The 15,929-nt window shown below is 35.7% G+C and overlaps 1 protein-coding gene across 5 annotated transcripts in view; it reads right to left on the bottom strand.

Moving 5' to 3' along the window:
• LOC116165960 (zinc finger protein basonuclin-2-like) overlaps positions 1-15,929 on the bottom strand; it is a 348,284-nt gene that overhangs the window by 77,182 nt on the left and 255,173 nt on the right. For all 5 annotated transcript variants that reach the window (XM_031480744.1, XM_031480746.1, XM_031480747.1 and 2 more), the window contains one exon: positions 10,676-10,778. In XM_031480744.1, the coding sequence (XP_031336604.1) occupies positions 10,676-10,778 (103 nt within the window). The remainder of the gene's footprint in view (positions 1-10,675; positions 10,779-15,929) is intronic.

The raw sequence follows: 15,929 nt of genomic DNA, 5'->3' as shown, positions 1-15,929 counted from the left end.
TATCTCCATTGTCTTCTGCATATGAACACCTCTACCCCAACTCATTTATTTTGTCGCTGTTCATTCTGGAACTTTTCTATTAAATAAGGGATGTGCGTGTGAAATCTTCCCAAATTGCATACTCGCCGTGTATGTTTCGTTAATTTAGTAGACGATTCTAAAAACGCTACAGTGAACCGAATTAGCTTAGTATATTTTTCATGTGGCAGGTGAATCAAGTCATTACGATAGTCTCGAAAAGACCAGCAGTCGAAGTGTCTTATTTGAAAATGGAAATTGAAACATTTTCCAACGCTTAGGTGGAAAAATAAAAGCATTAAACTGTACGATTCCATTTTCGCGCAATTTGTGTTCGAAACTACAAGAGAGTATTTTGTGCCTATTTGCATCACGCTCCGCTAATAATCCAAACAGTTTGGGGTAATTTGTGTTTATAATTTCAATGAAAAGCCTCGTGAAAAGCTTTCTTCAAATACATGAGTCTTCTAACCAGTTTGACCTTAAGGAAGGACATTGTATGATTATAATTTCTATAATAATAACATTGTGTTTTAAAGCTATTTAGAATAAAAGGACCGTTGCCTTAAAATTTCTCGTGAAATAACGAAAGATGCATGTAATGAGCGTCGAGAAAAATGTTTACATAAAATCGCGTGTTCCCTAGAATGATGGTTTAAGCTGACCCCATAACTCGTCTCTACATCGAAATTAGAACTAGATTAAGTTGAAGCTTAAAAATTTAGTTGTTTCACTTAGGTGGTAATTTAGGGTTAAAAATTCACCTTGAAAATGTATGTCGGTTTACGACAGATTCTTTATGTTCGCCCGGACCAGAGAAGTGCAAATTTGGAATTTTGACAAGATCTCGCGGTGTAATTCGTTTTCGAAAACGTTACGGTGGTTAACTTTCTTGTCACCTATTGTAACTACAATTTTTAAAGATATAGAAGGACGAACTTTCATCAAAAATTACGTAAAATAGGAATAGTTACACCCCTCCAAATCCCATGTCTGTACTAAATGGGGGTAAATTTCCTTAAAAAATTACGTAAATGGAATCGGGCGGTGATGGGGTATATTTTCACTCGCGTTTTTAGGGTTTATAGTAAATATCTTGAACATAATAAGAGAAATAAAAATATTTGATGCGTCGCAGAAGATACAGCTCTGCAAATCCCATGCCTGTACCAAGTGAGGACGAATTTTCTTAAAAAAATTACGTAAATGGAATCACCGAATGAGGTATATTTTCATTTGCGTTTGTAGAATTTATAGTGAATTACATATTCCACGAAAAACAATATTTGACGGCCGTAGAAGTTAGACCCCTCCATAGTACAATGTCTATACTACAACTACGAATTTCTTTAAAAAATTACTTAAATGGAATAGGCGAGGGGGTATCTTTTCATTCGTGTTTGTAGGGTTTATAGTGATTAGTGAATATCTTGAACATTTTCCAGCAAAGAAACGAAAATATTTACCGGGCCGCAGAAGTGACTCCCCTCCAAAGTACATGGCAATACTGGATAAGTACGAATTCCCTTAAAAGATTACCTACGTCATATGGAATCCGAGTTTTATTTTCATTCGGGTTTGTAAGGTTTATAATGGATACTTGAACATAATTATTCATAGAAATAGAAATACTTGATGCGCCGCAGAATTTACACCCCTCCAAACCCTATTTCTGTACTAAATAGTGGCAAATTTTCTTAAAAAGTTAGGAAATGGAATCGGTAAGCGGGAATATTTTCATTTGTGTTTCATTGTGAACGTCTTGAACATTATTAATCAAAGAAACAAAAATATTCCGCTCTAAAGTACATGCCTCTACTAACTAAAGTACAAATTTCCTTAAAAAATTACGCAAATGGAATCGGCAAGGTAGTATATTTTCATTCACCTTTTTAGGGTTTATAGTGCATATCTTGAACATAATCAAACAAAGAAACAAAAATATTTGACGAACCGGTGAAGTTACACCCCTTCAAATTACTTGTCTATACTAAATAAGTACGAATTTCCTTAAAAAATTACGTAAATGGAATCGTTGAGGGGGAATTTTTCATTCGCGTTTTTAAGGTTTATAGTAAACATCTTGAACATAATTAGAAAAACAAAACTTTTTGATGCGCCGCAGAAGTTACACCCCTTCAAACTTCATGTCTGTGCTAAATGAGGACGAATTTTCTTAAAAAAATTACCTAAATCGAATCGGCAAGGGGCTATATTTTCATTCGAGTTTGTAGGGTTTATAGTGAATATCTTGAACATAATCAACCACAGAAACAAAAAATTTGATGCGCTGCGGAAGGTACACCCATTGCAATCCAATGCCTGTGCTAAATGAGGATGAATTTTCTTAAAAAAAACTACGTAAATGGAACTGGCGAAGACAGTTTATCTTCATTCGCGTTTATAGGGTTGATAGTGAATATTGCACTAAAGACACACGAAAATTTGACCCGCCGCAGAATTTGCACACCTTCAAATCTCATTTCTGTACTAAATGGTGACGAATTATCTTCAAAAATTATATAAATGGAATTGGTGATGGGGTATATTTTCATTCGCGTTTTTAGGGTTTATAGTTAATATCTTGAACATAATCAACCAAACAAACAAAAATATTTGACGCGCATCAAAAGTTACACCCCTCCAAATTCCATGTATGACGAATTTTCTGTAAAAAATACGTAAATAGAATCGGCAAGGGGGTATATTTTCACTCGCGTTTGTAGGACGTCTTGAACATATAATTAATCTAAATAACAAAAATATTTGACGCGACGCAGAAGTTACACCCCTCCAAATACCATTTCTGTACTTAATAGTGGCGTCCAGTGTGTGCCAACTGTACAGTACCTACCACTGTTGAACATATTTTCTGTACATGTCCACTATATGCACCTTTACGTCAAATGTAGTCGATCTTTGGTAACTTACCTGATAATATAAGAAACAAAGAAAACATAAGTAATCTTGTACAGTACCTAAAGGCTGCGAATCTCCTTGAGAAACTGTAATAATGAACTAAGTGGCGCCAAAGACCTCGGCAGTTAACGCGCCGTAATTCATATTAAAAAAAATGGTGGCGAATTCTCTTAAAAAGTTAGGTTAATTGAATTGGTGGTATATTTTCATTCGCGTTTTTTGGGTTTATAGTGAATATCCTGAACATAATCAACCAAAGAAACAAAAATATTTGACGCGTCGAAGAAGTTACACTCCTTCAAATCACAAGTCTATACTAAATAAGTACGAATTTCCTTAAAAAAAATGGGTAAATGGAGTCGGAAAAGGGAGTTTATTTTTATTCGCGTTCGAAGGGTTTATGGTGAATATCTTTAACATATTCCACCTAAGAAACAAAAATATTTAACTCGCCACAGTTACAGCCCTCCAAAGAACATGCCTGTACTAAATGAGAAATGAGAATTTGTTTAAAAATTGCGTAAATGGAATCGATGTAGGGGGCTTATTTTCATTCGCGTTGGTAGAGTTTATAGGGAATATCTTGAACACATTCCACCAAAGACACAAAAAAATTTGATGTGCCGCAGAAGTTACACCCCTCAAAATCCCATTTAGGTGGCGAATTTTCTTAAAAAAATTAGGTAAATGGAATTGGCGAAAGGGTATATTTTCATTCGTCTTTTTAGGGTTTATAGTTAATATCTTGAACATAATCAACCAAAGAAACAAGAATATTTGCCGGGTCGCAGGAGTTACACCCCCTCAAAGTACATGCCTATACTAAATAAGTATGAATTTCCTTAAAAATGGTGAAGGGGATTTATTTTTATAAGTCTTTGTAAGGTTTATAGTAAAACGAATTTTCTTAAAAAACTACTTAAATGGAATCAGCGTAGGGAGGTTATTTTCATTCGCGTTGGTAGGGTTTATAGAGAATATCTTGAATGCCAAAGAAGCAAAAGTATTTGACGCGCCGTGTCCCATGTCTGTACTAAATGAGGACGAATTTTCTTTAAAAATTACATAAATGAAATCGGCCGTATACGATTACTCGAGGACCCGCTGAACTTTTCCCTTATTTTACCGCGCCAGTGCTCTAAATTTTGACAACTAAAATAATTTAATGTGCAAAGCCCTTGTAATAAGGTCGATATAAATAATAGCATCTCCTACACATTTCTCCACGAACATCTCAAAGACCAGAAAGGGATGGAATGCTTGGCATAACTATTGACGGTAAGCGCACAGAGAAACGTGAATTAAGGACGAAGGCGTAGGAAAAATTCATTTTGTGATTTGACTGGTAGGTAAGTAAAATATTAATCAGGTGTGATATCATCATTCGTTACGGAGAATAAAATTAAGTAAGGTTACTGAAGCACAAATAATTTGTTGAAATTAACGTATTGTGTTTTGTATAATTAATATCGCGCGGAATTTAACTTTCATTTAATTAGCTTTTATAACAGACTGTCCGGATACTTAACTCACGTGATCGTAAAATGGGTTTCGAGGCATAAATTTCGATCAAACCATTTGTTTCAATTGAATCTCGTTTAATCCCAAACTGACAAAAAAGTATTTGAAATCATAATACATCAATTTGTGGCCGTCATAATGTTATTTCCCAGGGTTCACGTTAATTATTGGTAGGTCTGCGTGATGTGCGTTAAGGGAGTCGACTGTTGATTTGTTTTTGAAAACAATTCGATTTCACTGGATTATAAAACTTTACTGGCGGAGATTCCAGTTCAAGGAAAAATAGGGGTTATTATAGTTGGAGAGGTGCATCAGTTTACTGTGTAATGGCGAGCAAACGCCGGCACCTATTAACATTATTTTTTACGAGTAGCCCTGTAAACAAACAAGTTGAAAGCAATTACCTCTTTTGTCAACGAGTAAATTTTAAACAAGCGTAAAATGTAAACATGCGTGAAGGTGTCGTGTATACAGCGTCGCAAGTCATATAGCAACCGGCGCCGATATGTTTACACGCGCCGCGACGCTAACTGTTAGAACACATGTCACCTTCCATAAACACATCGTAATAGCCAAGCTTTTTTTAAACATTTTAGCTTCTGCTTTTTGAGTAACGCTGTCATAACTGTTCTGAAACGGAATATGTGAAATGCGAAATGTTCGCAAGCACAGCGAATGTCACATTCCCATAAAACGTAAATGTAAACCTCTAAAGCCTTTCAAATTATTTATGGGATCGTCAAATATTTATTCGAAACCAAATACCGAAATCAAAAATGTTTTAAAAAACCAGCGCTCAATTGTCAATTACTTTAAAAACAGAAATCAAGTAGATCTGACAGGAAATTGTGGCATATGGTATTAAAACGTGTACTTAAACTAAAAATATTCCGACTTGTGATTGGAATGACGACAATTGTTAAGCATTTGGCACATACTGAACATAACTTTAAGCTTTGTTTATATTATTCTAAATAATTTATTTCGGAATATATGAATCTTCGGCATTTCAAATTAAGAAAATTTTCAAGAGAGTTACAATTTATATCATAACATATTAAACTATCCATATTTATTATTTATGAATTTCAACCATTATAATAAATAAGTGAAATATTTTTGGCAACATTTCCGAGTTTATTAATGTTTACCCTTAAGAGTGAAGTTAGTGATTAGCTATGGCCTCAAGCATAAAATATAATAAACCAAATCTTACAAAGTGCATTAATCTGTTCTTTGATGTTGGACTCAATCGTGTTTTGCGCATTACGTCATTTGAAATTTTGGATCACAAATAAACCGCTAAGCCGCGTATAGCAATGTATTCCAAACCGCACTCTATAGCAAATGATTGGGCTGAAATTGCAGACACCTAGAGAGACCGGCGTTCTCCAGAACTTCGACAATACTTTTTGGCCGCTAAGAATTGGGTTCGACAGAAAACTTAAAGGCCTGCATAGTTTGAGAAATGCTGTAGGACGGCAAACCCGTTGGAACCATCCCTAGGTGAAATGTTCCATTTATAAATAGGTAACTTAAAATTAAAAGTAAACCGCGTATTTGGGGCATTCTAATCTACCCGTAAATTGAATTAATTGGAATAACACCAGCATTCAATGCAGTTCAAATGCATTTCGATTATTATGTTTTGGGCATAACTCGTACCCACAATCGATCCAGTAAATACCTTACGACTGAACTGGTACTGAATTGTTTTACTGCGAAATATGTGAAAACTAGGAGAAGCAAACCTTTAATCATTGGCGAAAAAACTAGGTTAAGGGGTCACGTAATATATTTCCCACACACGTAATCCTTGTCTTAATGAAAAATAAAGGAATCTTGTAGTGGATTTCCAATCTTATCTTGATTAGGCAATACAATTAAATGGGCTCGTGGAAATTTATATGCAGGTAGTTGTACACGAAAAACAGATTCAAATAAACTAGGGGTTTAATAGATTAATTTACAACCCAGACAATTTGTAAGCCACAGGGGACATACGTTTTGGGGGAAGTCGTCGAGCTCGGTGACACATCAAGACATCGCCAGGGAAGGATTAAATATTACTGATATTGTAGGCCCGAGCTTTGAATTAAATTAAAGCGCGATGTTGTGAGATGTGCTGTTACTGTTTATTAAATTAAAATGTAAAACATTTAGGGGACAACGAGTTTGAAGGCTTAAATTTTAAGCCGCTCTTGCTTTGCCCCGCTATGAAATTAAATAATAAATCTTAATTTGATTTTTTCACAATAAATTACTTTTTCAAATTTGAACTCGCACAAGAAGTAGCAAGATTCTCACCCTTCGCTCTATTTCATCGTAGTTGTAGTTTGAACGGCATTAAAACCATTATTTAAGAGTAGTATCATTAGCGTCCTAAATAGCAAGAAAATTTTATATACCAAAGTAAGTCACGTAGTTAAAAAAGTCCAAACTATAAAAGGTGGAGATATTTTCATGAAAATTTTCATCGGAAATGTCATGAGAGTGCGGATAAAAAAGTGTAAAATGAGTAAACTTTTTTTTAGTCTTTTACTGTATGCAGATTCCATTTTACCGCCTCCACTCTTCTCTATCCATTGCTTTTCTTTTCATATCCACGTATCCTCTTTCAGATCGTCTACCATCTTCACTCATCTTCTTCTTTCCCTTGTACCTTCCACGGCTCCTTCGATCATTCCTATTCCCTCTTAGTACATGGTCTTCTCATCAAGATTGTCTTATACAAGAATCTTCCTTGTGCTATTTGTTCTAGTACCTGTTCGTTTCTAATCCTGTCAGATCGCTTTATTCCAATAAGGATTCGTCGCGGCATGGCTTCAATTTTTTTCTTACCTTTTTTCAAAATTGTCCACGTTTCACATCCGTACACAGCATAGCGGCATTATAGCTCAGTGGTATAGAGCGTTGGGGTATAAATCCGGAGGTCGGGTGTTCGAACCTGGTTTGAGGTGAATTTTTCATCTGTGGCAGAGATGGGAATTTCCTTAGATCAGTTTCGAGCATTCTGCCGGCTACTCCGAATTAGGTTTTCCTGCAGTTTTCCAAATTCGTAAGGTAAATACCGGAGTAGTATAGGACAACTTAAGACCTTCTGCAGGGGCACCACTAAAAAGCATTATTTATTTATTTATTTATTTAATTAAAATAAATAACACTCCACACAAAGCACTTCACTATTCTTTCCTTCTAACAAATGCTTCTTTTGCCACTCCAATGCGCGTTTTTATTTCTTTCCATCTTTTCCTGTTACAGTGGTTCCGAGATATCTACAGCATTTCATCTTGCATGTCTTCTGCTTCTCCTAACCATGTTCCTTTCCCCCATTTTCAAGTTGTTTAATTAATACTTTCAGATCTTCTGTATTTTCTGAGCACAGAAGAGTGTCATCAGCAAACCGAATGGATCTCCAACACTTTTTATGTTTCTTACGTTTCGCAAAGGGTGGTGGGAGATGATATGGGGGTGGATCATTGCAATCTGGTACCAAGCGTCGATGAGCGCTTTTATTCTTAAAAATTTTTTTGGTAATTCACTTGGCGTCGGAGGTAATCATCATAAGAGAAATGTCTATTTTTCTCCAATCATCTGATATAAGTATTTGGAATCTCCGTTATTTCATTATAAATTCACCTGTACCACATTAGTGAAGTCAAAAGTGTATTTCACAGCCCTTGAATTATTACTAAATTTGAAAGAAAAAAAAGTACATTGAAGGTATACTGATCTTGGCTGAGCATTCTAGAACACTTAAAAAATAGGTTGTTCACTCTTCTACATGAGTATAGGTAAATATCTAAAGGCGAGGAAAACTAACAATCAAAAAACTTATTAGCTTAAAAAATGTCGTTGTGCCAGAGGGTAACCGAAATAATTTTTGCCAAAAAAAAACTTTCATGTGAATTAGAACTACAGGACGACAGAGGTATACATTTGTGCGTATGATTTGTGTCATTGTGGAGGCATTAAATAAAAAAAGATTTTCCGCCATCATCTATAAATTCTGTCGTCGTTTAACTCTATAGTCCTACTCGCACTACATTTACCTAAAAAAAGGCGACTAGCTTTTTTAGCGCATATGTGCTCGATTTTCCATCGTCTGTCTGTCTGTTCCATCGAGATCTCGACTCCTGGCCCACCTAGAGACTTCTGGTTTTCGCTAATTGACAGCTGCTATGGTCTATATTTGCCTGTCACTCATCGTTTACAGGTGTGTTACGCAGCAACACCCACGAGTGGATTTTGAAACATTTTTATAAATTATTCTTAATAAAATTACGCCCCTTAAGTGTAGACTTATTGTAACAATTCCTATCTAAGCGCCCCTAAAACTGTTTCGCTCGTACCCACTACACATAAATTATTTAATAAAATTACGCGTAAATCATAGGTATTGGCGTTGTTTAAGGGATGCTAAGTGTAGATTTATTACAATAATTCCTACCTAAGTGCCCCTAAAATTACCTCGGTCGTACCAACTGACTGAGTTTATATAAATTATTATTAAGAAAATTGCGAGTATGAAAACGAATCGACCGATTTAAAAAATCAAACGTCAAAATAAAGGACTTCGAAAGACCTTTCAAACAAGCTATTACTTGATACCACTTGTCATTTAAAATTTTTAAGGGAGTGACCCTGGGAGTAGAGGGTGAAAGGGGGTGAAATACTTTTTAGTTAAAAAGTTGTCTCCCTTCTTTTGACGTGTCTCGGCGTTTTTTTTCCTTTAATAAGTGGTTTTCGATAAATCCGTGGTGTGCTAGGTTTTCAAATGAACACCCTGTATTAGCAAGAGCTTTTCTTGTGATTCGACCTGTTTGAGATTCAACTATGTTTTACCAAATGTAAATGCAACAAAACTGTTCAATTAAAAGATATTAAGTGCAAACATTTTCGACGATGTAGTGAAAATCCCTGTTTAAAGTATCGTTTCCAGTGTTCATTTTGATGTAGTGCTATAGGTACGTGTATAAAAAAACTTGTCAAACAACTTGATATTTCAAGTACTTTGACATTTAAGTAATTTTCACTTGAGCTTGCCTTGATTTCAAGTCATTGTCAAGTATTGAATCCCGACCCCGAGTACTCTTCACTAAAAGTACGAGGTTATTCTAAAATCTAATAAAATACACTGTATCCGGTTATCAATTTCTTTCTACGTATCTGGAGCTTTAAGGAACCAATGACATTTTTGCTTCATGAATCTTCACCATCTTCACCTTCTTATCCCTTTATTAGTGTACTCGTAAGTATAAGAGTACTTATGATAGTATGGTACATTAAAATAAAATAAATCATAATTTAAAAGCCAGCGATAAAACGTATTTCGGAATAGGTTCCCTTACCGAAAACGAAATTAAAGCTAAATGTGTCAGTGTTATAGGTAGAAAATGGTTTTAGGGTAAGGGGGAATTGTCTTATTGATACAGTATTTTGAGCACGAAGCATCGGTTATAAATATTTAAAGTTCGCGGATACAAAGGAGCGTAAACACCTAAAAATTCAATACGTAGGTGATGCAGTATATCATACATATCAAAGCGTGGTAGTCCCCAGAGTACAATTTCATCTTGGACATCATTTCCTATGCATAGACAGTGGCCCGAAGCAGTGGTCAACTGGTCGCATTAGACTATAGATGGTACCGGGGATGCTCGTAAACCGTTTCCAAAACGAATGTAAATTCTGTATGACTGGGCGCGGTGCCTTGCCGTCGATAACTCAAATATGACAGTTCATTATTCGATAACTTGTAAGGCTCCTACACGCTGACCATCCAATAAACAAAGAGATTGCAATGATAAGAAAGTATATATTGATCTTTAGCGACTTATTATTTATGAACGTACTTTTATCTGCAACTACAATCAGAGTTGCGTTAGATCGCTGTTAGCTGAAAAGGAAATTTGTACCCCCATCTTCGGTTTCAAATCTTAACATTAATAAGCGACAAAACTGAAACGTTAATTATATGTTACAGCGATTCAAAAAAGACACGTTTTAAAAGGACTGTTAAATGCCCCAAGCGGTGTTATGAGAAACGATGACGTGATTTAAAGCAGGCAGTCTAGAACATTTAATCCATAGAGAATTCAGATTTCGCCGCTGTAAAGATCTGCGACTGTGGGTGTATGGCAACTAAGCTCATTATTAATTAAGATCGAAAAATCATTTCATATTCCGTATATATTAAAAAATAATAATAACATACCGTGAGGAACCCAACCGTGCTTGCAAGTCTCGCAGTATCGAAGATGTCGTTTTCCAGGTACAAAACTATCGCAGCTGCAGTTCGGTACAGTACATTTAATGGCCTGAAACAAAAAAAAGATACGTCGATTAATAAATAAAAATTAATTAGAAATAAATAAGGACTCCAAATATGATCGATGTTCTTAATAAGGCTTAAGAGAAAATTAATTTATATCACGGGAATAGTTAAGAAATAAGAAGTCCCGGTGGTGAACGCTTTGTCGATGGCACCAAGCTCATTGTATCATGTCAGGGAAATTGGCGTCAACCTCAATGGCTCCCTAGAGGGCTTTAAAGAGGGCCAATTTGAATATTTTCAACATGGATTTTAAGAAGCGTGAATTTTTATCGCCTAGTAAATATTGAATTCCCGGCACGGGGGACGAGTGATACTGCCTTCGTCTACATGTTAAACGCTTTCGTTTACTTTCCATAAAAACAGCCGAAAATGAAAATTAAGCCGAAAAGGGGTAAACGCGTTCATATCGTCGCATCACTATCAAATCCGTGTACGAGCGGATGTCGGCAAAGAAACAGGCTAAGAGCTTTACACTCTAATTCGTTAGCAAAACTGTTATACCTATTAACATTTCTTAATTGCGTATCGTACGGAAAATAAGCAGCTCCGAATTTAAATTGTACAGTTACTGCACCCAAAATCTTGCGATTAATAAGATCTTAGTCCCGACATATTTACACAGCAATGATTAAATTCACTCAATTCCATTCATACTTATCACAATAGCTTCAAAAACCTGCTTCAATAGTGCTCTTAAAAGAATAAAATTAATAATTAGTAATTTCGTCTTCCCGTCTAGGAATTTTTCAAAATTTGGTCTTATCTCGAAAAGTCGAAACTGATTTCGGTCTCAGGAGTCATTGATTTACATATAAGCCGTTTGTCCTTGTTCTAATTATTCCTGAATTCAAGACAGTGAACTCTTTTACAAGATAAATGCTCTTGCAATATGGTAGAAATGCGTAACGGGAAAATAAGATTTATGTTTTAGGAAATAAGTAAAAATTGTTCCAAAATGTGCACAAAGTGATCATCAAATCATCTGTACCCCTCCCTCCTCTAGTTGCACATTTTTTTAACAATTACTTATTTCGTAAAACATAAATCTTATTTTCCCGTTACACATTTCTACCTTATGCAAGTTCACTGTCTTTGTAACATGTGGAAATAGGGGTAGCTTGCAATTACATCGCATCTCAACTGAATTATAATATTTTTTTCGTCTATTACAAAACTTCGTGGAGGACTGCGTCGATTACTGATGGGATCATTGACATTCCTCTTGAGTCTCAGGTGGTAAGTGTTTTCTTTTTATTATTTTTTTAACTATTTACAGCTAATTTAAGTGTTTCTGGATAGGTAATTTTTATAGCTCATTATAGATCCCAATTTCTTTTATAAAATCTAAAGTGTTTCTTATATCTTTAATTTCTGATATATAATATGCCAGTATTTCTAATTTTATATTTGGTTCTACAGTGTTCTAGAGCGGCGCATTCTTTTAATATATGGAGAACGGTAAGGTTAATTGTTCTGCATTGGGCACATTTCCTGGGTTCTTTCTCTCACAGTAGATGGCAATGTGTCAGTGTAGTACGACCTATTTTTAGCCTTGTTATAATGATTTGCTCCTTTTTTAAAGGGATTTTTTCTTTTGTTGCACTTAATTCGATGCGGACGTCTACTGCGGTTTCTGCCGAGTCCGATCCACTGGTAATTGGCAGTAAGTTTTGTTTTTCCAGCTCATAGTGTATCCCAATGTGCTTTTTGTTTGTTGCCATTCATATTTTTGACGTATGAGTGCAGAGTTTAGCGAATTGTTTGCTAAGTTGAGGCTCTCTGTAGGGGATGTTCGGTAAGCTCCGGCGGTTAAAAGCATTGCACTGTTCCACACGGCCCCAATTTTTGTAGGTAATCTGCGTTTTGGCAGAAAATTGGCGATTTTATAGAAAATGATTTAAATTCCTTCTATAGTAATACAGTTTTTTGAATTTAATACAAACACAACATAAAAAATTTTACATCTCCCCATCACAAAACTAAAAGACTTACCCATCTATGCCTCTGGCATAAAATGGTATCGCTTGTGGAAGGTTTCTATTATAAAAAAAAAAGTGGAAACCGTGTACTTTCCTTTGCAAAGTATTATTATGTGAAATTAGAACTGATGAATGGGTGTTATCTGGGTTGTAGGCGGATCGGACAAATTGTGTTATGAAGAACATTAGCAAAAAGAATGTTTCTAATTAAAACAACGATGATTAGTTTCTGGGTGGGCAAAGTTGACGTTTGTTAAATATTTAAATATCTCGAATATGTTTACGTGGCAGATTCCATACCAAATTACTTCTATTGTGCCTCGATAATCAATTAGCCAGGTCTTGCACAAAGAATTAGGGGTTTTAGTTTGCGTTTACAACAACTGCAAACTCTAAATGAAATCTTATAATAATCAATTATTAAGCGTATTTTACTGCAAGCAAACAAGCCCCATTAGGAACGGAGCGCAACGCATGTAAATTAATGAAATATCAAATTCCTTCAAATTACGGTATGTTAGGGTTTCTGCGAATTTTGAGTGATGTCCAATAATCCCTTGTTATACGCCTGCATTTATTCGAAAAGGGAAACTACGCTGGACATTTATGTGGTAGCAGAGTGAGAAGGAAAATCGGACGCATGTATGCCATGTTTGTGAAAACATTAATAACGGCTGTAAAACAGATTAGCACGAGTTCGGTTTACGCTGTAATAAAGTAAGCCCCCTATCTTATTTGTTGATTTTTTTCGTACGTTTCGGTTATTTGTTAAACAAGAGTAGCTCGAAAAAATTGCAAGCCTAAAAATGTTTGGTAAAGTATCGAGTTTTAATTCGATTTTTGCGTTACCGCAGATTTATGCTTTAGGATAAAATTCACGATCTTGTGTTTTCCACTGTATAGTGGGGTAATCTATTTTCCACCTCCTAAGAGGAATATAAAATAACTGACGCTCAAAGTTAATTTAACACAGAAACAGTCGACGAAAAAGTTGTTAAATCGCGCCAGAAAAGAAAACACAAGCAACTAATATACAAACTAAGACAATATACGCGGCTCGCAGGAGACAACACATAAATTATTAGTGGTGTTTTTGTTATTCTCGCACCATTACACGCCGCTAGCAATGTCTGGTGGTAGGATATTGCACTATAAAGTCACATTTCCCGTTGCTCTGATACAAAAAGAAATATCTGGGGATTTTGTGGCGTAATTCGAAGGGTAAATTCACAAAAATAACTTGCATATCAGGTTTATTAAATTTAAACCACGAAATCCACCCCTATTTGCATTCTTCTTTACTATCTTGCAAAGCAATACGTTTTAAACTACCCTTAATCATGTAACTACAATCGTAAACAACAAAGGTGGAAAATGTAACGCCTTAAATCACGCAATTTACGCAATAAACACAAATATCAATAGAAAATATAGGCACACCTAAATACATGAATCACGTTGACATTGCAATTCTTGTAAAAGGTTCGACATTAAAGCTTTGATAATTCTGTGTGACACGAAAGGAGGCGGAAATGACAGCTATGTACCGGAACTAAGTCCGGGGAAACATTTTTTAAGATGGTGATTCGTTAATCAGAAAGAATGGGGCGCACCCACCCTTCGAGCTTAGTACCTTTTGTCACGATACTCAAATTATTAAAAATCGATCAAAAATCGCAATAACTTATACATTTGCGAATCTTGAATTCTTCATTTGTTACATAAAGACCCAACGTCATCTCGTTTCTAGATATATGCATTCGAACATAATTTATTGTATTTTATAATCTTTTCGAGTTTAGACCTGGGTATACTTAATATGCGTATCCTCTCTAGATGGAAGGAATACGTTATTTCAATCATAGCGGAAAATCAACATTAACTTACAGCACTCGTGTGTTTCCCGTGCTATCGGGGCATACTTTAATGAAAGTGTATACCTAATGAAGTTAACCCGATAAAAAGCTGTAAAAAAGATGTACCTCCGCGCGTTAAAGGCTCAGAATAATGAAACCACATGGGTTTTAAAATATTTCATTTCCGCCTTTAAAACTCACATGTATACCACAACATATTTTAGAATTAACCGCATATGCACCTACGTCAATAAAAAAAATTTCTGGTGACCGCGATTTGTACGGAAGTATCGAACAGGAAAAGACACTGCTGAAAGGTTTGTCCCGATCAATATGATTCTTTTTATGATGATCAAATTCGGAATACTGACCGCTGATATACAGACATCGCCTTCTGTAAACAAGGTTTCCTAAAATAGCGAAAGCGAGTTTTGTTCTGTAATTAGGGATTCAATACTTGACTTGGTTTTAAGGCTGGGGGAGGGAGGGAGGGTTTAACTCGTATACTCAACTACCCATACCAATGCAGAAAAATGAAGGGTTTGATTTCACAACACTATCGTAAACCGAGCCCGCGAGTCAAGTCGGGCGAGTCCGTGGGTCAAGTCCTTCTACTGAAAGCAAGGATGTACGTAATGCAATATTAAGCTTTCCCTCCGGATTTTCAGCACTCATTGAAGATCTCGACATTTAAAAGTTCATATTTCACATTGCTAATGGAGAAGCCTCGTCTAAATTACTCACAGCCACAACCAAACTCTGTAATCACATGCTAACAGTGAGGACCCCGAACAAATTCTTGACATTTTATATGGCGCGTCACTATGCGCCCTAAGTACGTCCCATTTCAGTTGGGAACTGCTTCAGAAGAATAACAGCAAAATTGGCCTACCATTCAGTCAGTTCTCCATGACTTCTTATTTTCAACCACGACAGCTCGGCTTTTCTACTAAAGGAGGGTGTGAAGCCTTATTAATCCATATTATAAGGACATGTGGAATTAAACTGTGATCATCCTAAAATTATACTACTGATTAGAGAATGCAATCTCGCAGCAAAATCTCAATCCCGGTATTTGCGGGATTGTTGGATGTTAATCTCGCGGGATCCCGCAATTTGCGGGATCTCGCAAAACTTTAAATAAATTGGCAAATAAGCAATTCTGTGCGGTTAACTTCTGTATTAAAATAAATCGCTAATTATCACAATATTTAACAAAAATGTACCTTCGGCGTAACTTAGAACTCAAAAAAACCTTACCTGTAAAGCACAAAAAGTCTTCAAAATCAAGTCAGTTAA

Source organism: Photinus pyralis, unplaced genomic scaffold (assembly GCF_008802855.1).
Source record: "Photinus pyralis isolate 1611_PpyrPB1 unplaced genomic scaffold, Ppyr1.3 Ppyr1.4_LG3a, whole genome shotgun sequence".
NCBI classification, from domain to species: Eukaryota; Metazoa; Arthropoda; class Insecta; order Coleoptera; family Lampyridae; genus Photinus; species Photinus pyralis.
Note: the sequence above shows the minus strand (reverse complement) of the source record. Positions and strands in the feature narration are given on the sequence as shown.